Source organism: Pipistrellus kuhlii, unplaced genomic scaffold, assembly GCF_014108245.1.
Source record: "Pipistrellus kuhlii isolate mPipKuh1 unplaced genomic scaffold, mPipKuh1.p scaffold_m20_p_6, whole genome shotgun sequence".
NCBI lineage: Eukaryota > Metazoa > Chordata > Mammalia > Chiroptera > Vespertilionidae > Pipistrellus > Pipistrellus kuhlii.
Window position 1 is genome coordinate 76,342,656 of NW_023425562.1, and position 23,968 is coordinate 76,366,623.

A 23,968-nucleotide genomic window follows, 5' to 3' on the forward strand; every position below is an offset into this window, starting at 1 on the left:
TTTAAAGTTTCAGATTGCTAATGCCAAATATCTAGATAAAACAAAAACCCTTTTTTTTTGGGGGGGGGGGAGAGGGGAAGGAGGCTTTAATTTCTAAATGTAAAAGGATCTCAAAATAGAAGTTTAAGAACCACTGTCCTACCTATTTGGCAAAGATGGGGCTCAAGACTGAAATGATCACCTACAGATGCTTCCCACCCAGGCTGGGTGAGACACACCACTAGCCTGCGTGCCATTTCTCTGTTTTGTTTTTTTTGGTGAAGAGACTGTTATCTTTGCCACATGGATTCAAGACTTCATTAGTCCAAGTGATGCGTGTAGCTTCTAGCATTTGTCTTCCCCCCCCCCCCAAATATATTTTTATTGATGTCAGAGAGGAAGAGAGTGATACAAACATCAATGATGAGGAAGAATCATCAACTGGCTGCCTCCTGCACACCCTATACTGGGGATCAAACCCACAATCTGGGCATGTGCCCTGACCAGGAATCAAACCGTGACCTCCTGGTTCTTAGGTTGAGGCTAAACCGCTGAGCCACACCGACCAGGCTAAGATGTGTCTTTAAAGTGGCAGTAAAGCCGAAACCGGTTTGGCTCAGTGGATAGAGCGTCGGCCTGCAGACTGAAAGGTCCCGGGTTCGATTCCGGTCAAGGGCATGTACCTTGGTTGCGGGCACATCCCCAGTAGGGGGTGTGCAAGAGGCAGCTGATCGATGATTCTCTTTCATCGATGTTTCTAACTCTCTATCCCTCTCTCTTCCTCTCTGTAAAAAATCAATAAAATATATATTTAAAGTGGCAGCAAAGACCGTGCCTGTGAGAGGAACATCCTTGGGATGTCAAAGCAGCAAAAGAAGAGCCGGAGTCCCCGAGGCCATGGGCCAGCCGCCACACTGAGCCTGGGCTGTGTTGCAGGACAGAAATGCTTTGTTTCTAAGTCACCATTAGCTGGATCTCACTATTCCACTAACCACGAGGGACACTACTGCTGGGTCATGCCCTGAGAGAGATGCTGGGAGACCCCAGGCCGTCCCCCACTCTTCCCTGGGTAAGAGAACCCGGGAGCTGGAGCAGTTGCCTTGGACCCAGAGGAGGAGCCCAAGGATACATCTATTGAGGAGCAATCCGTCTGCGCCACGGCTGCCCGCCTGACTCAGGGTACCACCGAGGACAGAGCCTTGCCTAGACTTCCTGTATACCCATCATGCTCTGCGTGACTCCAATAAAATACGATTAACCCAGCTGCAGCCTCTCTCTCCGTCCACCCTAGCGTTTGGGACATGATAAACGGGCCTGTCCGGTGCAGCAGGATGCAGACAGCACTTTTGGCCCCACCCACTAGATGGCAGCAGCACAGCCTCTGCTGCGAACAACGGCTCCACTGTTTCCTTCACTCCAGTCACCTGAGGTTGCCCAAACCCGCCATGTTGGGGGGAGACGGGGCTCTCAGCTTTGCTCCAATGGCTCCTGCAAGTGCCATACTCCTACTGATCCTGTCATCCCGCAGCCTCGTCTTTCAAGATGAGGATTATCCATTCCTTTCGCTACGAGGCCTCTCATGGTCTACCCTTTCTGGGAAAGAGTGCCCCTTCATTCTTATTTCCACAGCACACTGCCAACTGTCCCGAGAGCTGTCCTACTCCTGGTGCTGCAGCGTCTCAGCTGGGTATGTGGCTGCCCTTCCGGAAACCATTCCCAGTCCCCTCCCCGCCCCGATGCCTGAGCAGGCCTAGGTCTGCTCACCTCCCACTGGCCACAAGGTTTGCTGCTTCTGGGGCACAGCCCGTGAGGAAGCTGTGAGTCACCTCCCCCCCCCCCCCCCCCTGCATTCTGTTATTCTGTTTCCCATGGGGCAGGGAATCTGGACCGGAGATGAAGCGCTATGCTAAGGATGACAAAGCCGGTCTAACAGCTGTGGGTCTCTTGCTTCTGAGAGAAATAAACCTGATAATGTTTAAGCCACTTAGCGTGGTTCTGTAGGAGCAAACAGACCAGTGTCCTAACTCACACTAGAGGGTCTACACTCCCAAGGTTGGCAGAGCTCTGTAAAGAGCCAGACAGTCAATATCTCAGGCTTTGTGTACCACCCCATTTCTCTGGGAACTGCTCAGTGATGCCACCGCAGGGCCAGAGCAGCCACAAAGGTAGGGGGACAAGAGGCACGCCTGCAGGGTGCACGGGCCCACGGGCCACGGTGTGCAGCCCCTGATGTAGATCAGGGAATTCTTCCACTCCAGCATCTTATTTGTGTTCTTAGCAGCTGGTGGCACCTTGGAAGGCACCGTTAAGAAGCAACCTTACTGCTCTTATCTAAGATTACTGTGTCAACCTGTCCAACTTCATCACATGCCCATTTAAAAACAACAGCAAACATTATCTCAGTCAATTTCTGAGGAGCAGGCTAGCTGATTAGTTCTGGCTAAGGTTCCTCATTTATAATAATAGAAGCATAATATGCTAATTAGATCAGACAGTCGAATGACCTTACAGGCGTCATGAAGCTGCGGTGGCGAGGGCTGAGGCGGCAGGGGCCGAGGAAGAGGCAGTTAGGGGCGATCAGGCAGGCAGAGTGGTTAGGGGTGATCAGGCAAGCAGGTGAGCAGTTAGAGGTGATCAGGCAGGTAAGTGGTTAGGGGTGATCAGGCAGGCAGGCAGAGTGGTTAGGGGTGATCAGCAGGCAGGCAGGCAGAGTGGTTAGGGGCGATCAGCAGGCAGGCTGGCAGGCAGGCAGAGGATTTAGGGGCGATCAGGCAGGCAGGTGAGTAGTTAAGGAGCCAGTGGTCCCAGATTGAGAGAGTGATGTCCAACTGCCGGGATTGGGCCTAAACTAGCAGTTGGACATCCCCTGAGGGGTCCCGAATTGTGAGAGGGTGCAGGCCGGGCTGAGGAACCCCCCTACCCCCCATGAAGTTCGTGCACTGGACCTCTAATTAGGTTATAACTGAGATACTGACGACCTGCAATACTGTGAAGGCTTGACTAGGGCTGGAGAACCTGTGTTCAAGTTCACGTACACCTCATACACAATTTTGCTCCTCCTCCCAAGCCTCTGCAGCTAGATCACATCCCTCTAACACAGGTTCCTGAGCATTTTCCCCTTACCTGTTAGCTAACATTTTGGCCTATTGGTTACTTTTTAGGTCCCAGCCCACCCCACTGGACTGAGTTTCACGAGGCAGAGACCTTATCCGTCCTGCTCACACCTCGTACCTAGCACTTAATCCTATCCCTTTCCTTGTGTGCTGTTGTTCATTTTTAACACAAAAATTCTGAGCAAATGAATGGACACCTACCCGTATGGATTCGTAGGTGGCGGTCCAAGTCTTTCATGCCGTGAACAGTTTTGAAGTGGCAACCTAGAAGAGAAAGAGAAATATATAATCTCGGAAAGAAAGCTACTATGAACTGGAGTTCGGGGAAGGCACACGCTGAGCAGCGATGCTCAGGACCCGCAGAGGATGCCCCTGCGCTACGCATGCGCAAGAGCAGCGCCGGGATGCGCTCAGCGCTCCGAGCTCAGCTAGCGGGACCCGCCGCGCTGGACGGCGCCCCAGGGGCTTGGGGCTCCGGGTCACCCTTTACCTGGGTAGCAGCAGTTGAATGTCCTCTCTCCTAGGGTCGCCGTTTGTTGCTTTGACTCGGAGGGAGGAGCCACGACAGGGGCTTTCTGGGCGTCGCTGCTGTCGGAGGAGGGGCAAGTTGGTTTGGGGGCATCAGGATCTAGTTCTGAAGCTGAAATGGAGACCAGAAGGTGTTCCTTAATATCTCAGATATTAGCACCGCGGTAAGTCTTATAACAGAGCAGGCGCGGGCTTACTCCACCTCCCTTCATCCCTTCTCAAACACACACGCAAAACCTGTAAACCTGGAAGCCACATGCACTCTGGCCTTAGAAAAGTCACCTTCACTAATGACCGGTTTCCAGGACACACAGGGGACAAAAGAACACAGCATGGTGACAGGGGTGCCATGGCCGGATCCGGGCTGTAAAACTTGGCAAAAGCGCCTCTCAACGATCTGCTTTGTAAGAGGATGTCCGATCCATCACAGGCCGCAATTTTATAAAAGGTAATGGACACAAATTATGAGAAAAGGGAAGAAGGACAAGAACCAAAGGCCAGGAGTTATGACGGACAGAACAGAAAGCTGGATGTCGGGGCAATGCAGGGCTATTTTTAACTGCTTCCGTCCCATTTCCAGGCTGTACAGGTCACAGGCCACATGCAGGTATTTCAGCAGATAACACGACAGAAGGGGGAGCCAGGGACTAAGACCCGATGACGGTCTGTAACACCAGGGTCTTGATTCCGATTTCAACAGACTGTAACACCACTGGAGACGGTGGGAAGCTGAACCCAACTAAAAGCTTGAGAAGGGTTTTTATTTTTAAAGTGGGAAGATAAAATTAGACCTTCACTATAAAAACCTTCTCACAGTGTAGGGAGGAATATTCACAAATTGCATATCTGTCTGATTCATGTAGCCCAGCGAGGGGTGCAGGCCCCTCACTGGGTCTTTCCGTTTTCAGTGAGGTTGGGCCACGCACAATCCTCGTTTTCATGGGCCCAAGGATTGGATGAGAATTTCATATGGCTCAGTTTAAATAGGCAGTTTAAAAAGATTCCATAACAACGATTAAGTACTCCCTCCTACAGACGTGCGAGCCATGTCTGCAGTCTTTAAGAAAAAAGATCTCGACTAATTTATGAATTCGAGGCCACTGTCCGGGGCTTTTGGTTTACCCCAGTACAGAAGGCTGATTCCATTTTCCTTGAGGGTTTGTCAAGGTAAACCTTCTCTGCAACGTGCAGCACGTTGGTGAGGGCTTCGGTTCTAGGTACAGGGTTTGCTTAGCCGGGAAACGAGCTGTGTGCCTACGGGCACCTTACTTAACCTTTCCGAGCCACAGTGGACTCGCCTGTAAAAAGGAATGGCTGACCTGTCTCAGGGTTAAGAGATAGCAATGTAAATTCTCTGTACACTTCAATTAGAAAGGTCTGTGGCTCTTCACTGGCGTTCATTTTGCCCCCAGGGAACTTTTGGCAATGACTGGGGACGTTTTAATTGTCAGGATCATGTGGGGATAGTGGTATCTAGCAGGGTAAGGCCAGGGATACTGCTGAACACCCGACAATGCACAAACCGGTCCCCATACCTGAATCAGCATCACCTGCATTGTGGGTTAAATGTAATGCCTTAGAGCAGTGGTCGGCAAATTCATTAGTCAACAGAGCCAAATATCAACAGTACAATGATTAAAATTTCTTTTGAGGGGCAAAATTTTTCTTTTTTTCTTTTTTTAAATTTTTTTTATTGAGGGGCAAAATTTTTAAACTTAAACTTCTTCTAACGCCACTTCTTCAAAATAGAGTCGCCCAGGCCGTGGTATTTTGTGGAAGAGCCACCCTCAAGGGGCCAAAGAGCCGCATGTGGCTCGTGAGCCGCAGTTTGCCGACCATGGCCCTAGAGGGAAGGGGTATTAGGGCAGATCCCCAGGAACCTGCATTTTAAAGCCTTTCCTAAGCGACTGTCTTACTACTCTAAGCCTCTGCTATTCAAAGGATTGGCCACAGAGCACTAAAATCAGCTTCATGGGAGCTAGTTAGACATGCAGAACCTCAGGGCCCATCCCACCCCAGACTCCGTTCCACCTATGGAGGCAACCTGCACTTTCACAGGAGCCCTAGGCAATTCCTCTGTACCAAGCATATCAAACTCAAAGGCGAACACGGGCCAAATAAACAAGGCATACAGCCCCCCCCCCCCCACGAGTTTGACATGCTTACTCCGCTAAAATCAGAGAAGCACAACGCCACACCCTCTGTTACAGTGTTTCCCAAACTTCTCTCATGATGAGAATCACCTGGTGGAGTTGTTCAAATACAGATTCCTGAATCCCAACAAAGAAGTGCTAAACTATAATAGAATTTTTGGGAACATATAGGTAAAACTGTATACTTAAGCTTAGAACACTAGTTAAGTATACAATTTTACTATTCTCATCATGAGAGAAGTTTGGGAGACACTGGAGCCTCTAACACAGGGGTCTTCAAACTTCTCTCATTATGAGAATCACCTGGTGGAGGTGTTAAAACACAGATTCCTGATAGCACTTCTTATAGTTGGGGTCTGGGAATCTGTATTTTAACAACTCCACCAGGTGATTCTCATAATGAGAGAAGTTTGAAGACCCCTGCTGAGTCTAACACAACGCCACAAGTCAGAATCAGCCTGAGGGCTTGTAAGACACAGGTGTTGGTGCCCACCTCTAGAGTTCCTGATTCAGGAGGTCTGAAGCGGCCGGTGATTTTTCTAACAAGTTCCCTGCTGATGCAGCTGATCTGGGGACCACACTTTGAGACCTTCTGCTCGGAAGGATGGAAAACGACTCAGGAGAGATGCTCAAGATCACAGGGCTAGAAGTTTTCAGCCAACTAGAACCCTGAAGCTCATCAGTATGCCCCTCACAGGCAACCAAACCTGTACTACTTAGCAATCCCCCTTTAAAAAGAAAGGCATCAAACGCTAGAGTGTTTTAACCTGCCAGGCAGAGTTAGACTGAAAAGCTGAAATCTAAGTGAGAGGGATCTGACTGGGAAGCCAGCTAGTAAGTTTCAAATTCCAATTCTATCATCTAGTACCTGAGTGACCCTACGTAAGTTACTCAACTTGGCTGTTCCTCAGTTGCCACATCGGTAAAATGGGACTTTAGCCCCAAACTTACAGGGTAACATGAAGATTATGAACTTTAGCATCCATAAAAGAACATAAGTGAGCACCGTGTAAACATTATTGGCTTTATTCACTAGCGTGTACATATGTGCACCACCACATTCTTGGAGAGGGAAATGCATTGCGCAATGCAAGCTTCAAAATAGGCAGAAGAAGAGAGATGGATGAGTTCTGGCTATCAGAAAACTGCCCAACAGCTATCAGGGACCACGAGAGACTTCCTTCACCATTAGACACCCACGGGCCCCACGTGTCTCCTGGGAAAGATAGATCTTCTGCTTGACCAGGAGAGGGGAGGGGAGAGCAGCCGCAAACATTTGGCAGTTAGAACCTCCGTGAGCACAGTGGGCCTTTTTTAACCCTTTGCACTCCGAACCATTCTGGACATTGGCCACCAGCTACTTCACGCTACTTTGCGGCGGACACGTGCGTTGAATTAACTCAATTCCCCGTAATCACTAATAAACTGCAATGTCCCCCCTGAGAGGGGACATCCCGAGTGATATGCTAAAATTCCGCTGACAGCGGAGTGCAAAGAGTTAACCCTTTGAGAAACTGCTGATGTTACTTTGTAAGGTTGTTGTCCTGCCCCTGCTACTTCCCTCTTCCACTGGTGGTGCCTCAAGTCTACCAACTGACCGGCTCCATTATACTTCCTCCAAATGTTACTTTGGTTGCAAAGTGATTTATTTGCAAGAGTGGCCTAACTTAACAAGCAAGGCAAGCTCCAGCTCCGCAGCACAGATGTAAATAAAATAGAGGTAAAAAAACCCATCAGCTGTCAGGCTGCTTTTTCTCTGCAGTGGTGGCCGGAGTTGAGGCGTGTTTGGGGCGTAATTCTGATGATGCCTGCCCACAGGGGGCGCCCCGGGACTGCAGGGCACCGAACACGATTCCCAAAGCCTGGGAACACAGGCCCGCTCCAGGGCCAGCGCTGCTGGACGCATAAAAAGAGGCGGATAGCAAGAACTTTGAAAAAACAGCCCGGGGCAATTCAGGAAGTCTTCAAAAATCGCTCCCAGCTAAAGATTCAACATCCTAAAGTCCTCTCAGGAGGACCAGCAGGAGGCCAAAGACGCCCTTGTCCAGCTACCTGTCTCCATTCAAGGCCTTGGGCATAGAAGTGGTTATGGCATTTTGTTTACGGCAATTCATGCAGCCGAACTTTAGTTTCAAATACAAGCTACTAATTTAGGAGTGGCTTGGTTAAGGTTTTTCCCCTCGACCACCTCCGGCGGAGAGGTTTTTTTTTTTAGCGCTGCTGGGGGTTTGAGCCTTCCCACAGAAGGGACTCGAGATCCCCGTCCAGAAGAACGCAGGAAGGACAAAGACAGTGCAGTTAAAACTCCACTCCACTTCCTTCCTAAGAAAAAGGTATCGGCTAACGACGGGCCGAAGGGGGAGGGGAGGCAAAGAGGAGGGAGGCGAGATTACCTCCTCTCAATCTGTGTCTGAGGGCCAGATAATCAGGAGCGGGAGCGCTTTAGAAATGCAGATTCCCCGACCTCACCCTTCCCCTCCCCTCCCCCGACATTCCAAGGGGTGGGGTTCCAGAGAGTGCCCCTAAGAATCTGACCAGCTGGCAAAGCTCCCTACCCCGAGGCGCTTTAGCACTGATGGCTCCCGGGGCCCCGGGGTGAGAAACACCGCCCCGAGGCGTTAGCGAAGCCGGGGGTCCTACCGCTTCCCGGGCTCCCCCAGCCGCGGGGCTCCCAGGTGAGCGCGGCCAGTCCGGCTGTGGCCCCGCCTACCCGACCCCCTCTTCCCCCCCGGCGGCTCCGCTTCTCCGGGGTAAAAAGGCACAATCTCACCCCTCAGCCCTCGTCTGACCCGCCGCAGGTCCCAGCCCGCTGCGTCCTCCCCTCCGAACCCGCGGTTCCCGCCGCCCGGAATGCGCTCCCCCCGGCATCGCCCCCTCCCAGCCTTCGGGGGTTCACTCCGCGGCCGGTCGGGACAGCGCGTGAAAGCGCCCCCGCCCCCCGCCCACACCTCCCTCCAGGGCTTTTCTGTCGTGTACCCCACCTCCCCGCAAAAGCGCACCCCTAACCACCGCGCTCCGGGCTCCAGCGCCCGGGCCACAGGCTCCAGCGGAGCCGGAGTTCCGTCCGCCCGGTCCGCTGCCGTGTCCCTCTCCCCTCCGAGCCCGAGACCCGCCAGCTCAGACATTGCAGACATCGCTCCAGCCCCCAGAAGTGCCTGCGCGCGGGGTTCGGGGACCGGCACCCCGCCACCCCGGAGGCAGCCCCGGGAAGCGTCCCCGGGCATCCTTGCAGCGGCCCGGCGATGCACCGCGCTCAGTCCGCGCGGACACCCCGATCCGCGCCGGATTCCCAGGACAAGTTGGAAGCTTCGCCCCGTCTACCACGCCCGGCGGCGGGACTGAGCCCTCGCGCGAGCCCGGAAACACCCGGGAAACGGCATCCAGCCCCCCTGGCGGGGCGGCCGCCGCGCTACTCACCCGGCTCCCCGGCCGCCTCCGGGCGCGCGGGCTCCGGCTCGGGCTCGGCGCGGAGCAGCTGCTGCGGCTTCGCCTGCTTGCGCCGCGACATGGCGAGGCGCCCCGGCCCGCGAGCGGCCGGATGCCCACCAGCAGGACGCGGAGCGGGCGTTTATCCCGGGCCCCGGCGGCGGATTGGCCCAGGGCCGGCCTCGCTCGGGGTCCCGGGAGCGCCGTCCGCGCCTCGCAGGCCGCGCCCCCGCGGCGCCGGGGAAATGCAGGCTCCCGGGCCCCGCCCAGGCCCGCCGCGGCAGAACCTGCATTGTAACGAGCTCCCCGGCGACCTGCGCGCACATTAAAGTTGGAGGAGCCGCGTCTGCATCCTAACAAGCTCCCAGGTGATCCGCGGGCCCATTAAAAATGCAGGAGCGCCGCTCGCCTCCAGCCCGAATGTGCGCGGGCACCACGGGGAGCTCGTTACAATGCAGATTCTGACCCGGCGGGTCTGGGCTGGGGCCTGCGCGTTTGGATCCTAACAAGCTCCCTCCCCGGCGAGGCCCCGGCGGCGCGTCCGGATTCGGGCTTCATCGGCCCGGACGGGACCCCGGGCGCCGCGGCGGGGGCGGTGCGAGCTCCCCGGGCTGCTCGGCACGGGCGTTAAGGCACGACTTCCACGCGCGGCTCTCAGCCTTGGCTGTGCGTTCGAATTTGAAATTTAAATGAGGCCACAGTGTCTCCAAATACAGGGTGAACCACTGCTCCTGGAGAAGCCGATCAAAAACACAGATTCCCAAAGTTTTGGCTCCAGGCGGCGGAGCCCGGGAATCCGCGTTTGCGCAGCGCCGCGCGGGGTCCAGCGCCGCGCACCCCAGAAGCCACACACCCGAGAAGTTTGGGCCCCGCCCGGGCAGGCAACTGGGGCGTGGTCCTCGGGGTGTGTGTGTGTGTGTGTGTCTAATTGGCGTTCGTGCTCAGACTGGCTGGGACCTTGATAAGACCCGAGGGGTGTTGGGGGTGGGACGGAGGGGGGGGGACCCCTCCTTGCACCAGGTGAACGACATGCCATTGGGAACCAGAAAGCCACCGCCGTCCGTCCCAGGTGTTTACTCGTTCCCAGGTGGAGCTGTTATGAAGGCGGGGCCGTGCCCCGAGCTTGCCGGGACCTGATGGTCACGTGGAGCCCGAGTTAGAAAGACGCGGGTTCAGCTGCGAACCCGGGAGGGGTCTGGGGACCCGTGTTCCTAACGCCTCCGCGGGCGGGGGGCTCTGCTGTGGCGAGTGCGCGCCCCGTGGGGTTTCTCCGCGTCCGGTACACCGCCTGCTGCGGGGTTACTACTGTTGACAAGCCCTAGGAGACCGCCTGCGGGAAGAGCATTTTTATATTTCCCCAAAACCGAGCTGTTTTCCTCAGGCTTCCTGTTTTCAAGTTGTGAATTGATTCTAGGATGTTTGTGCAACGCGAGGTGAAGTCACTCGAGGTCAAACAAACAAAAAATTAAAGCAATTTTAAAGATTTCTTTGGGAAGTATATACACATAAACGTAATGCCATTTGCAAACACATGCCATGTGAAAAGGTAATGCTAGGGTCTCCGTTTGGAGTGCTGCAGAAGGACACTGGGTAAGCTGGGGACCGCGGTCACTGCCTCCGGGGAAGCTGAAGGGGAAGGGCGCCCAGCATGGAGAATGGGTGACACCTGACACCCTGGGCCTGCCTGAGCTCTCTGCACCCTTCCGCTCAAGGGCACACCACTGGGTCAGCACACCTTGTCAGCACTGATCATCCCGGGCCTGTATCTGGTTGCTGGTTTGTTCCTTAGCTTATTATGACATAATAAACACCAGGGGCCCACCACCCAAAACTAAGCCCTTAACCATAAACTACATCTCACCCACCTTCTCTTTCCCTCTCCTCTAATTTAAAAAAAAATATATATATATTTTATTGAATTTTTACAGAGAGGAAGGGAGAGGGATAGAAAGCCAGAAACATCGATGAGAGAGTAACATCGATCAGCTGCCTCTTGCACACCCCCCTACTGGGGATGTGCCTGCAACCATGGTACATGCCCTTGACGGGAATAGAACCCAGGACCCTGGAGTCCGCAGGCCGACGCTCTATCCATTGAGCCAAACCGGTTTCAGCTCCCTCTCCTCTAATTTAATAGTCATCAACCTAAGTCCTACATGTTCATTCCTTTTTCTTTATAGCAAGGTTTTTGTTTTTTGTTTTTTGTTTTTTTTGCACCTACAAGTATTAAAAATATAAACCATTTTAATTTTAAAAGAAACTTCACATAAGTGTATGCGATCTTCCAGGAATTGTTTTTCTCACACTTAGTAGATTACTATGATCATCTAAATTGCTGTGACTGGCATTCATCCATTTTAACTCGTGTGTAATCTTCCATGGTGCGAACATACCAGAGTTATCTGTCTGCTCTCCTGCGGATGGGCACAGGATTGTTTCCTGGCCTTTGCCATGTGTGTGGTGTTGACTCTGATCTTTTCTAAAAAGTGCCCTAGTGCCGAAACCGGTTTGGCTCAGTGGATAGAGCCTGCGGACTGAAGGGTCCCGGGTTTGATTCCGGTCATGGGCATGTATCAAGGGCATGTACCTTGGTTGCGGGCACATCCCCACTGCAAGAGGCAGTGATTGATGACTCTCATCCATGTTTCTAACTCTCTCTCTCCCTCTCTGTAAAATAAAAATCGCCCTCGTTACTTAAGGGAATGTCCCCGTAGGTTGGACGGTAGGTGACTAGGAGACAATGGCACTGAGACGGGGCCAGCGATACTGTGGGGCCACGTCCTGTCTTCATTTTTGCCTGTCAGACTCACACACACTGATAGTTCACTACGACCCTGCGTTTTCCCTGCGTGCAATGTTTCAGGAAAAACAAAATTACTGATGTTTTCCACAAATACAATGACAGAATCTGATTACATCTGTTTCATTTTTTGAAGGCACTTTTTAAACATTTTACACTACGTGCATTCAGAGTTGTGCTAAGTTAAATTGACTGCTGTGTTTGGTTTCAATGGTTTGACTTCAAGGGTCATAAATGAAAAACTGGAAAAAAAACTATAACACAGGATATAGAAATCTAAATGAAACCCAGATATGATTGGCTATGCTGAATAAGCTGTTCTGTTCTTTCCATTCCATTTACCAAGTATACAAGTTAAAAAAAACAACAACCCAGTTTGTAAATGCTCCCCTTCCCTGCTAATCACCTGGGGCTTCTGCGAATTCACCTGAAGCAGGTGCATCTCCGTATCTTAACGGGGATTTCCAACCCACGGAAGACGCTTAAACGGATTAGAAATTCTGTTGCCAAGTTTAACCTCTCAGATAAAGGTGTTTGTGTCATCATTTTTCATTGTTCTCAGTAACAGAATCACTTAACAAGGGGATCAAGGCCAAAGGCACATTTCAAAATACTGTCTCCATAGGATGTTCCTCTTGCAAACTAGTTACTTTCTCATTCTTTATAGATCACCTTTACCCTCCTGAATCTTCTCTTTAAAAAAAATGGTTAAGTAGTCTCCTTCATGGAGAAAGTTAGTAAAGTTTCAACACTAGTCACTTCATAAAAGGAAAATGGAGACTATCTGTAATTTTGACAGCTCTTGCAGTATTTTGCCAAGAGAGGATGGGGCACCTCTGAACCATACAAAGATCCTCCTGGTCACGCCACACCCCTTTGCAGAGCATGTGAAGACCGGGAGGAGGGCATGGGATGGTAAGCACCCCGTGGAGCCGCCAGAGTAGAATCCTGGCTCTGTCGCTGCGTGGCCGTGAGAAAGCTGCTCTGTGCCCCGCTTTCTGATCAGTAACATGGCAATGCATAACTGGGGTGGCTGTGAGGACAGATTCATGTGTGTACAGTACACAGCAATGTACAGCACAGAGGCAGTACTCTCTTCGTGTTACCATTTATTATACAACCATAGAGTAAGAGTTACAGTTACCTATAATAATAGCTAACACTTATCTAGAACTGGTGCTTCCAATTGACTAGGCACAGATACTATTTTACATGGAAATTAATTAGATGCAAACAAGTCCGTGTAGACATGACTCAGCCCTTCTGAAGTGCGTGTTTCCCAATATATAAGCGAGTAATTTAATACTACTCACTTAACATTGCTCAAGTAATTGCCTTATTTTTCAAGAGAAATAGATAAAAAATAAATTACCATGATCTCCCTGACCGTCCTAGGCCTCCTGGGGGCGTGCTCACCTCGTCTGGCTTGTGCTCCCCTTGGCCACCTCATCTGACATCTGTCATAACCATAACGGTTCTTCACTATGGATACAGGACTGAACGATCCAGGTACAAGTGATCCCCGAATGGGGTGTACATCCAGAGAGAAGCTAACCTTATTTCTTCATCGGCCAGGAATTAATTTACTTGTTCATCTGCTAACAATGTGTTGACCCACATGACTTCCTGGTCTGTTGCAGGTGTTGGATACAGAGTGATATGCAAGACCAACAAGACCAGCAGGGCAATCAGCGAAGGAAGGAATGAAGAGTGAATGAAGGAATGGGGTCATGCATAAGGTCATTCGGATAACAATGGTTGCTACGATTAAGATGAAGTGGGATGATGACGGAGAATCTCTGGGTGGTGGTGGTGGGGTATCTGAGTTGGGCTAGACGGGGCAGGTAGAGCTAAAGCCCTGAAAGAACCAGGGAGATGGCATCCTGGGAGAGGACACAGCAGCAAAGCTCCAAGGAGATCAGCGCTGGTGTGTTCCAAGCAAAGCAACGAGATTCACTGACTAGCTGTTTCCCAGAAAGGAAAATCTGGCTTGTAAAAAATTGTTTAAATGTCTAAGCACACTTATGATAAAAGACATGCAAGTTAAAATAAATTGAAATACTGTTTTAGATCTTGCCCGAATAAAAAGACTAGACACATATTAGTAAAGGTGAGCATCGGCTATGATCCCACTATTCCTGCCCCATCCTGCACTCTCACAGGTACCATGCATGCAACATGAGAATCAGCCAGGACCTTGCAAAAATGCAGATTCTGACTCCTGTGTCTCAGAGAGTAACGGGCACAGATCACCTGGGGACCTTGTTAAAATGCAGATCCTGACTCCGGTGTCTCAGAGAATAACAGTCACGGATCACCTGGGGACCTTGTTAAGAATCGGATTCTGATTTCTGTGCTGCTCAGACTTGAATGGAAAGAACGACCTGGAGATCTTGTTTAATGTGGATTTGGGGAAGCAATTGTGCAAGGGGGGGGGGGGGGGGAGGGAGAGTTAGCCTCACTAATTACAAGGTGTGAATATTAAGTAGCCAGAATTCCTCTCTCTTTTTTTCCTCCACCTACCAGATCAATAAATATTGAGAAGGCTGATAGCATCTACTGCTAGCAGGAGTGCAAGGTAATTGGTTTCCTAATGCATTGCTAGCAGGAGTGTAATGTTTGTCTGTCGTCACTTTGGAGGGGAATTTGGCAATAAAATGTAAAATGTGCCCCCGCCAATGATCTAGCAATTAATTCTCCTTCCCATCTAGTCTTCTCCAGAGAGACATCTACGCATGCGCACAGAGGAGTGTGTCTGAGGATGTTTGTGGTGACATCGTTGTCACAGCCAAAAAATTTGAGACACAAACTAAATGGCCAATCATAGGGCAGTGGTTCGATTAAAGTGAGGGTTAGCCACACCGCAGAATACCCGGAAGCAAATACAAGTAACCAGCCAGATTTCTGTATACAAGCCTGGCTCAAGTCCCAGATCTACTGCACCGAAAACAATAAAACAGCAAGTTCCCCCAGATATACACACGTTCAAATTGACATAGACTTCCAATACTGCAACATGGAAATCGAGGATTAAAAGGTATCGGAAGGCAACACACTGGCTATGTGTTAAGCAGGGTGGGGGCAGGGGAGCAGCTTTGAGGGGGAGGGCAGAAGGATTAAGGAGCCTAAATTTTCTGTGTATTTGTAATACAGTAATACTTCCTTTAAAACAATGAATGTATTCACAGACTACTTTGTAGTTAAAAATAAATAATTAAATTGTGATTGTATCATATGATGGAATAAATTCTATATGACCATAAAAAAAGAATAATATATTCCTGTGTGCTTTGATAGGGAATATTCTTCAAGATATGTAAGTCTTGCCAAAGCCGGTTTGGCTCAGTGGTAGAGCGTCGGTCTGCGGACTGAAAGGTCCCAGGTTCGATTCCGGTCAGGGGCATGTACATTGGTTGCGGGCACATCCCCCATAGGGGGTGTGCAAGAGGCAGCTGGTCGATGTTTCTCTCTCATCGACGTTTCTAGCTCTCTATCTTCCTTCCTCTCTGTAAAAAATCAATAAAAATATATTAAAAAAAAGATATGTAAGTCTCCAAATGTTCAAATAACACCAATTATGCTGCTGTGTGTATGTAAATATATGTATATAAATACCTAAAGATCTAACAGCATCTCTCTCTATAAAATTTAATATATATAGGGTTTGGCAAAATTAGGTTTACAGTTGTGAGTATGCAAAATAGTTTATTATTATTGTATTATTATTTATTAATTATTGTATTATTTTTATATGAACAACTGTAAACCTACTTTTGCTACATCCTGTACACACAACCCAACACACACATGTGAATGTGGAGGAGACTAAGGAATTATCCCTGAGGACAGGGCAGCAATATTGGTGATATGATTGTCTGAGTGACTGACAACTTGCTACATAGGTACATACTTTTCTGAAATCTTTCAAGTTTTAAAATTAAAAAACAACAACAACGAAATTTGGCACACACACAAGAGTGTATAAAACATTCATGTGCAATTTAAGGAATAAAACTAACACTCATGTAACCACCAACGTTAGATCTAGAACATTCTTTGTACCAAGGAAACCCTTCCCATGTTCCTATCCACCAGCTTCTCCTTCCGTCTGCCACCTTGTTCCACTATTTCTATCATAAGTGCGTACGATTTAAAAGTAGTTTTGCCACCACATAACGCGTTGCTGAGTCTGGCCACCGTTTGAACCACAAGGGTAACTTTCCTCCACTCCTTTCGCTCTGTGAGATTGAACAGGTTGCTGCAGGCAGCTGCAGCTCATTCATTTCCACTCTCGCGTGACCTCCATTGCATGCATAGACCAATTCGGTCTGCACTGTCACTGCCAATGGGCGGTGTCCAATTTGGCCATTATGAGTAACGTAGCTGTAAACATTCTCCCTCAGGTTCCCTGACTCATGGAGGGAAGCTTCTCTTTTCCATTAAAAGCTGCTTCTTCACAAGGTTCCCACGTGACCTGTGCCCACGTTATAGCCTGGGACTCACTGGGGTCAATCTGCATTTTAACAAGCTGCCCTGGAGATTCTCCTGCATGGTTGCTTGGAAGCACAGTGGGGCAGGGTGGGGGGCGGGGGGGGAGAGACACAGAATAGCTGGATCTCACCATATGCTCCTGTCCAACTTCCCTAGGAGATGCCTAAGTATTTTCCAGTGTGGCTATATCAACTTACATTCCCACCGGTGTATATCATTTAAAATGAAGGGGGGGGGGGGGAGTACTAGTTTAAAAGTCACTAGGGCACAGTCTTAGTTGAAAATGTGAATAACCAGATACAAATCTTCGCTTCCTCCTTCTCTTTCCTTTCTGCTCCTACCCCCAGTCCCTCTCCCGAGTGTGAAATGAAGAAATGACACCCTGGAAGCAGCTACAGTGTGAGCCACAAAGAGGATCAGGGCCTTTATCGACAGAGATATTAAACAGCCTCCAATTCATCTGCTGGCTCCTCCAGGTTTGTAAGCTCCTGAACTGTAAAGGAATGTTGTCCAGGCCTAGGAGTTTGCAGGTTCTAGACCTGGGGCAGCGGTGAGTTGTTTCACCTGAGAAAAACGAGGTTTCGATCCCTTTCAAGCAACACTGAGATCACCAGACCTATCATCGTTTTCCATGTCTTATGCCACTGTTTCCCTGACTCTGACACCCTCTCTGAGGGTTTGTTCCAGAGCCATTCATTTAACAAACATTAATTGGGTTCTATCTGGGTGTGAGGCATCATGCTAACCTCTAGGAATGCAACAACAAACCTTCAAGCGAGTCACATAATAATCATGAGGAAAAATAAGTGAACAAGACAGTGCGATAAAGGTTCACACAGGGTCAGGTAAAGCTTCCTGCAAGAGCCAGATTCATAACCCCAGATGTGTAGGTCTTGGGCAGGCAAAAAAGTGAGGTGAGGGGGCTTCCAGGCAGAGGGGATAGTTTGTGCTGAGACCAGGAGGTAAAGTGATGGCATGTCTGAGGAACCCCAGTCTCGCTGTAGGTGGGTGGAGTGCTGGAGATGAGGTGAAGGAGGTAGGTGGAAGGAAGAGGCAGGCAGTATATGATTAAGCCATTTCTATTTCTCCTTTCCCCTCTTTCCCTATTAAACCTCAGACACATCCAGAGGCCAACCCTAGGCTGGTTTGGAAGGTTACTTTACCTCTCCTTACCGAGAAGCAATGAAGGATAATAATGGTGAGGGTGGTAGTATTGACAGTGAAAGAAGTGACCATTCACAAATGTCCTCCATGAGCTAAGTACTATTTTAGAAGATGTTTTACGTGTATTATCTCACTGAGACCTGGCTCTTCACAGATATGTAATTTAACTTCCTCGAGCCTCAGTTTTCTCATCTGTAAAAAGAAGATAATAATCCTAAAATGGTTTTTCTTTTTTTTCTTTTTTTTAAAAAAAACACCAACAACTAACAAATGAAATGAGATAGAATTACATACCATACAGTTCACCCTTTCACTGTACAACATAATTATTTTTAGTAGTTCAGAGTTGGGAAACCATCACAATTTTAGAATGTTTTTATCACCTATTACACTCTCCATTTTCCTCAGCCATAGACAACTATTGATTTGCTTTCTCTCTCTACAGAATTGGCTCTTCTGTCATCAAATAGTTTTTATGAGTATTAAAGTGGACTATATGTAAAAGAGAGTGACAAACAGTAAATAATCAAGGATATTGGTTATTATTATTGGCAGTCATCTACCTATTATCCTTACACTATAATAACTTATAAAACTATTTTATAATATAACTAGTGCATGAAATTTGTGCACGGGGGTAGGGGGGGTGGGGGTGGTGAATGTCCCTCAGCCCAGCCTGCACCCTTTCCAATCTGAGACCCCTTGGGTTTAGGACATCCTTCTCACAATCTGGGACTGCTGGCTCCCAACCACTTGCCTGCCTGCCTGCCTGATTGCCCCTAACTGCTTCTGCCTGCCAGCCTGATCACCCCCTAACCACTCACCTGCCAACCAGATCGACACTTAACTGCTCCCCTGCTGGCATGGTTGCCCCTAACTGCCCTCCCCTGCAGACCTGGTTGCCCCCAACTTCCCTCCCTTGCAGACCTGGTCCCCCCAACTGCTCTTCCCTGCCGGCCTGGGAACCCCCAACTGCCCTTCCCTACAGGCCCAGTTGTCCCCAACTGCTTACCCCTGTAGGCCTGGGCGCCTCCAACTGCCCTCCCTTGTTGGCCCGATCACCTTTAACTGCCTTCCCCACCCTGCTGACCTGGTTACCAACTTCCCTCCCCTGCTGGCCTGGGTGCCCCCAACTGCCCTTCCCTGCTAGCCTCGTCACCCTCAACTGCCCTCTCCTGCAGGCCTAGTCCCTCCCAACTGCTCTCCCCTGCTGATCTGGTTGCCCCTAACTGCCCTCCTTTGCTGGTCTTATTGCCCACAACTGCCCTCCCCTGCCGGCCATCTTGTGGCAGCCATCTTTTGACCACATGGGGGCGGCCCCCTTGTGAGAGGATGTGATGGTCAATTTGCATATTACTGCTTTATTATATAGGATAATGATAACTGTAAATTTACTGATTCTATTGAATACTGACATTGTGCCAGGCATGCTGGGGATGGATCAGAGAAAAAGACGGGAGGGGTGTGTTTGGAACACTGAGTTCAGTCATACTATAGAATAGGCCCTCCTGTGATCCCATTTTAGTTAGGCTATTGCTTTGGGCTCTTTAACGGAGACCAAGTAAAAGTGACTTAAATAAAACAGAAGGTTTATTTCTGCTGGATGATGCTCCATGAGATCATCTAGGGACCCAACTCCTGGCTTGTTGCTTTTCTATCTCCTGCAGGCAAAGATCCAGACCAGTGACCCAGCCCATGGGAAGGAGGAAAGAGGAAGAGGAAGGCAAGCAGCTTCCCTTTAAAGAGGTGACCAAGAGTATGTGTTATTCCTGGTTTTATCTCATTTGTGAGGAGAGATTACTGCATTAGTTGCTGTTTAGAGCTGACACAAGGGCTGCTGAGGTAGTTGTAACATGCCTAGGGCACTACTTGGCACAGGTAACAGTCAATGAAAAATGACCTTTTCTATCAGTTACTATAGATACCCAGGTGGCTTTAGACTAAATTTATGTAATGAAATATCTTTTTTGGGGGTTGTAGGCTTAAAAGCCTCAAAATGCTCAACTAATACCCCCTTAAGAAAAACAAATACTTTGTCTTAAACAACTGAATGGTGAGAGTGCATTTCTATTTTAGCTCTGGCTTGATCCAGGGCCTCAAACTCGGTCATGCCAGCTCCGTCTTGCTCTGCTCCTGTGTGCTGGTTTCCTCCAGGGAGTTCCTCAAAGGGAAAGACAGCTTCTGACATGGCTCCTACTGAGCCCTAACCCTCTGATAGTCTTGCTCTTGGCTAATCACCTCCCCTACAGGCTGGGCTAGACCCAGAGGCCCATTTCTAATGAACAGACTCTGACAAAAGAGATGGAATGCCACTTTTGAGATGAAATTACAAAAGAGACACTGGCTTCTCCTTGCTCACCTGTCCTGTTCTCTCTTGGTTGCTCACTTTTTAAAAAAATATATATTTTATTGATTCTTTACAGAAAAGAAGGGAGAAGGATAGATAGTTAGAAACATTGATGAGAGAGAAACATCGATCAGCTGCCTCCTGCACACCCCCTACTGGGGAGGTGCCCACAACCAATATACATGCCCTTGACCAGAATCGAACCTGGGACCTTTCAGTCCGCAGGCTGAAGCTCTATCCATTGAGCCAAACTGGTTTCGGTGTGGTTGCTCACTTTTATGGAAGCCAGCTGCCATGTGGAGAGCTGTGCTATGGAGAGGCCCAAGTGGCACAATACTGATTACAGCCTCTGGCCAATAGCCAGTGGGAAATTAGTCTTTAACCCCAGTGGCCCACAAGGAACTGAATTCTGCCAACTACCATGTCAGTGGGCTTGCAAGCAGATATATCCCCCAGTCCAGCCTTCAGATGAGACCCCAGCCCTGGCCAACAACGTGATTACACCCTTGGGAGAGAACTTGAGGCAGAGGATCCAGCTAAGCTATGTTTGCATTGCCGACCCATCGAAATCCTGAAATAATACATATGTTTAAGCCACTAAGCTTTGGGATAATTTGTTACATAGCAGTTGGTAAATAATACATCTCTACTTGGAAGCCCAGCCAGGACCAGCCTTATATTCTCATAGATCCAAGGTAAAGAAAGTGCCTTTTTCCTGATCACTCCAAAAAAGTCCTATGACTCAGCCCTGGTTAGGCCTCAGTGGCTCACCTTGATTCATATGCCCATCCTTTAAGACCAGGAATTAGCAAACTATGGCTTGTGGACTAAATCTGGCCCACTGCTTGTTTCTATAAATAAAGTTTTATTAGAACACAGCCTCATTCACTCATATGTATTGTCTATGGCTGCTTTTATGCTAAAACTAAAAAGTTAAGTACCATAACAAAGACTGGATGGCCCTCTACATCTAAAATATTTACTATCAAATGTTTCTGTTGAAACCAGCAAGCATTTCTGTCACTTTAGAAAAAACATTGCTGAATCTTGCTTTAGACCAATAACTTTGACCAAGGTCATTGGGTACCATGATTGGCCAAGGGTAGGACACATTCCTCCTCTTTGGTAGGGGTATGTCAGCCCCATTTGAAGCATATGGCTGAAAGTGGGGGTGGACTGGACGCCAAGGGTCTTTGGATGATGGTACTTACCCACCGGTGTAAAGGCAATTTGGGTGTGTCTGTGCTGTCTAATGGATTAGGTTGAGAGCCACTCTGTAAAGATGACCGCTGATTTGCAAGAACTTTTAATACCCCTCAAAATGAATGCTTGTTGAACCTTCAACATATTAATATTTCAAACTAACCTGAACTCGGCTTATCTTTCTGAAGACTCTCGGTAGCTTAGAGTTGGCTCAAAATGAACAAAATCCTCTCTGGGAAGGTATAACATCTCACACAAATGGAGGCATCCCCGGAGTTGGATCCTTTCATGCAGCTTCTCCTGGGAGGGGCCTGGCCTCGGAGCCAGTAGGGACAGGCTGCCTCTCCACAGAGCTGTCCACATGGAGAACCATAAGCAGGTTCTCCTCTCCCTTTCCAATGAAAGGGAACTGACCAGAAATTAAGGGGGTGGGGGAGAAGAAGAAGGAAAAGATGAAAAGGAGGGAAGACAATATGGGAGGAAGAGACCTGCTGAATTGTAGGGAAGACATCATGTCATTCATTCACATAAACACCTAGCATCGGCTATGGCCATTCAATAGGTCATCCTACGTTGAGGGCTGTACCAGCAGTCAGTCTCTCGTATTAGTTTTTGCTACATAACAAACAAGCGCAACCTCTCAGTGGCTTTCCATAGGAATGCTGATTTTCCTTATCACTGGTCTGTGAGTTCATGGGGGCTGTGCTGGGTTTGGCTCTGGGCTGCAAATGGGGTTCATAGGCCCACATGTCTGTTCGTGTCTCATAGGCATCAACTACACAGGCATGTTCTTCTCATGACAGGTCTCATGAGAGCGAGAGGATGAGCCAAACTGCATAGGCACATTTAAAGCCCCTCTTTCAACCAGGCCCACTGGTATTTTGTCAGCCAAAGTGAAACAATGGCTTGGCCCAGAACCAATGGGGCAGGGAGGCACACTCCACTCACCATGATGCCAGCAGGCAAGGGAGGGTGAATATATAATAATTCTGTGCCAGGGAGGGAGTGCCAACTGGAAACAATTATCTCAGTTACCACACTTACTAACATTAGAAATAGGAATACAACCACCTGGCTAAACACAAACGGATTGGTAGATATATCTATAGTAATATAAATGTTTATATACACATTACGTAGAAAACCCAAATTTTGATCAGCTTTATGGCATGTGACATATTTTTCTGGAAAACTGACCCATGGGCTGTGGAATTCTAATCTTTGCTGCTTTGCACCACTAGGGTGAAGCACTGTCATTATTTTACAGCTTCTGGCTTGTTTTTTTTTTTTTTTTTAAATCAGTAATAACGGTAAATTAGAAGCTGATTTACACGTGTTCACCCAGCATAATGATCAATAATGCCACTTCACTCTCAAACGTGTCCCAGTTTGGATGACAAGCTGTATGATCACCTTATAAATACAATATAAATACAGGATTTTGTTCTCCAAAAATAACCAACCTTCCTAAGAGCTAACCCTCGCCAAGAAGCACCAACCTTTAAAAAAATCGCACTTCGCTTTCCTAGAAAAATGGTCACTACAAATGACCTCTCTTCCTCCAGACCTTCATATGTTCCAGCCCACCTTAAGCTGCTCACCCCCATTTCTGTTTTCTGCATTCAACTGGGTACTTCCTACCCCCCATTTTGACTTTATGATTCAAGTCAAATGGAACAAACTAGCTGTGTGAGCCGGCCAGCTGCTTACTGGTGCTGGTTCTCAGCCTCATCAGACCTAAAGGGTGATGATAATAACGGCTCCCGGGTAGGACTGGGGGAACAGTCTTTGAGTTAATATGACTGACACAGAGCAACTGCTCAATAGGTAGTGGCCACCCTGATAAAAATTCATAAATGATTCTAAAGCCTGAGTATAATGATATCTTAAAAACTATGGCAAAGAGTCAGAAAAACCCAAATTTCTTCCAGTTAATGAAGGGATAAATGAATTGTAGTATAGTCATACAATGGAATATTATTTGGCCATAAAAAAGGAATGCAATTCTGATACAGGCTACATGGATGCACCTTGTAAACATTATGCTAAGTGAAAGAAGCCAGGCACAGAAGATCCCATTGGTCTGATTCTAATTATGTGAAATTATAAAAACAGGGAAAGCAACAGCGACAGAAAGTAGACTGGTGGTTGCCAGAGGCTGGGGAGAGGCAGGGAAAGGACAGTGACTGCTAACTGGTTTCTTTCGGGGGCGATGAAAAGGTTCTGCAATCAGAAGCTGCAACTGGTAGCAAAAACAATCATAGTGAGAGGTTTAAAAATACTTTCAAAGTTTATCAAATAGACAAAATTTATGGGAGGATTTCAAGAACTGAATAATAAGTCAACATGCTTCATTCACAGATAGCCACCAAACTTTTACAAAAATCACTCATGTACATGGCCATAAAGAAACTGTCTGGCCCACATGGGCCAATGGTTGAGAGTCAACCCATGTATCAAGATATCAAGAGGTCCTGAGTTCGATTCCTGCTCAGGGCATATGCCCAGGTTTCCAACTTGATCCCTAGCAGGGGGCATGCAGAAGGCAGCTGATCAATGTTGATGCGTCAGTGTTTCTATTTCTCTCTCCCTCTCACTTCCTTTCTCTCTGAAAATCAATAAAAACGTTATTTCTAAAATAAAAAACTAAAATCACAAAAAGTACTTTTACAAGTCACATTCTCAGATCAAAACCCATTATTATCAGAAACCTAAAGCATGGTTTCACAAATTGGAACTACTTGAAAAATAAAAAATATACCTT

The 23,968-nt window shown here is 48.5% G+C and overlaps 1 protein-coding gene across 2 annotated transcripts in view; it reads right to left on the reverse strand.

The window, feature by feature from the left end:
• The window catches only part of ZFP64 (ZFP64 zinc finger protein), a 69,704-nt gene that overhangs the window by 13,634 nt on the left and 32,102 nt on the right, over window positions 1-23,968 (reverse strand). Inside the window, exons 1-3 of one of the 2 annotated variants that reach the window (XM_036418469.2) lie at window positions 9,191-9,331; window positions 3,583-3,732; window positions 3,294-3,356 (exon numbers count right to left, since the gene is read on the reverse strand). In XM_036418469.2, coding sequence (XP_036274362.1) covers window positions 3,294-3,356; window positions 3,583-3,732; window positions 9,191-9,281 — 304 coding nt within the window. In that variant the 5' untranslated portion in view covers window positions 9,282-9,331. Of the gene's footprint in view, window positions 1-3,293; window positions 3,357-3,582; window positions 3,733-9,190; window positions 9,332-23,968 lie in introns of those variants that run through there. The other variant, XM_036418468.2, reaches the window with a different exon arrangement.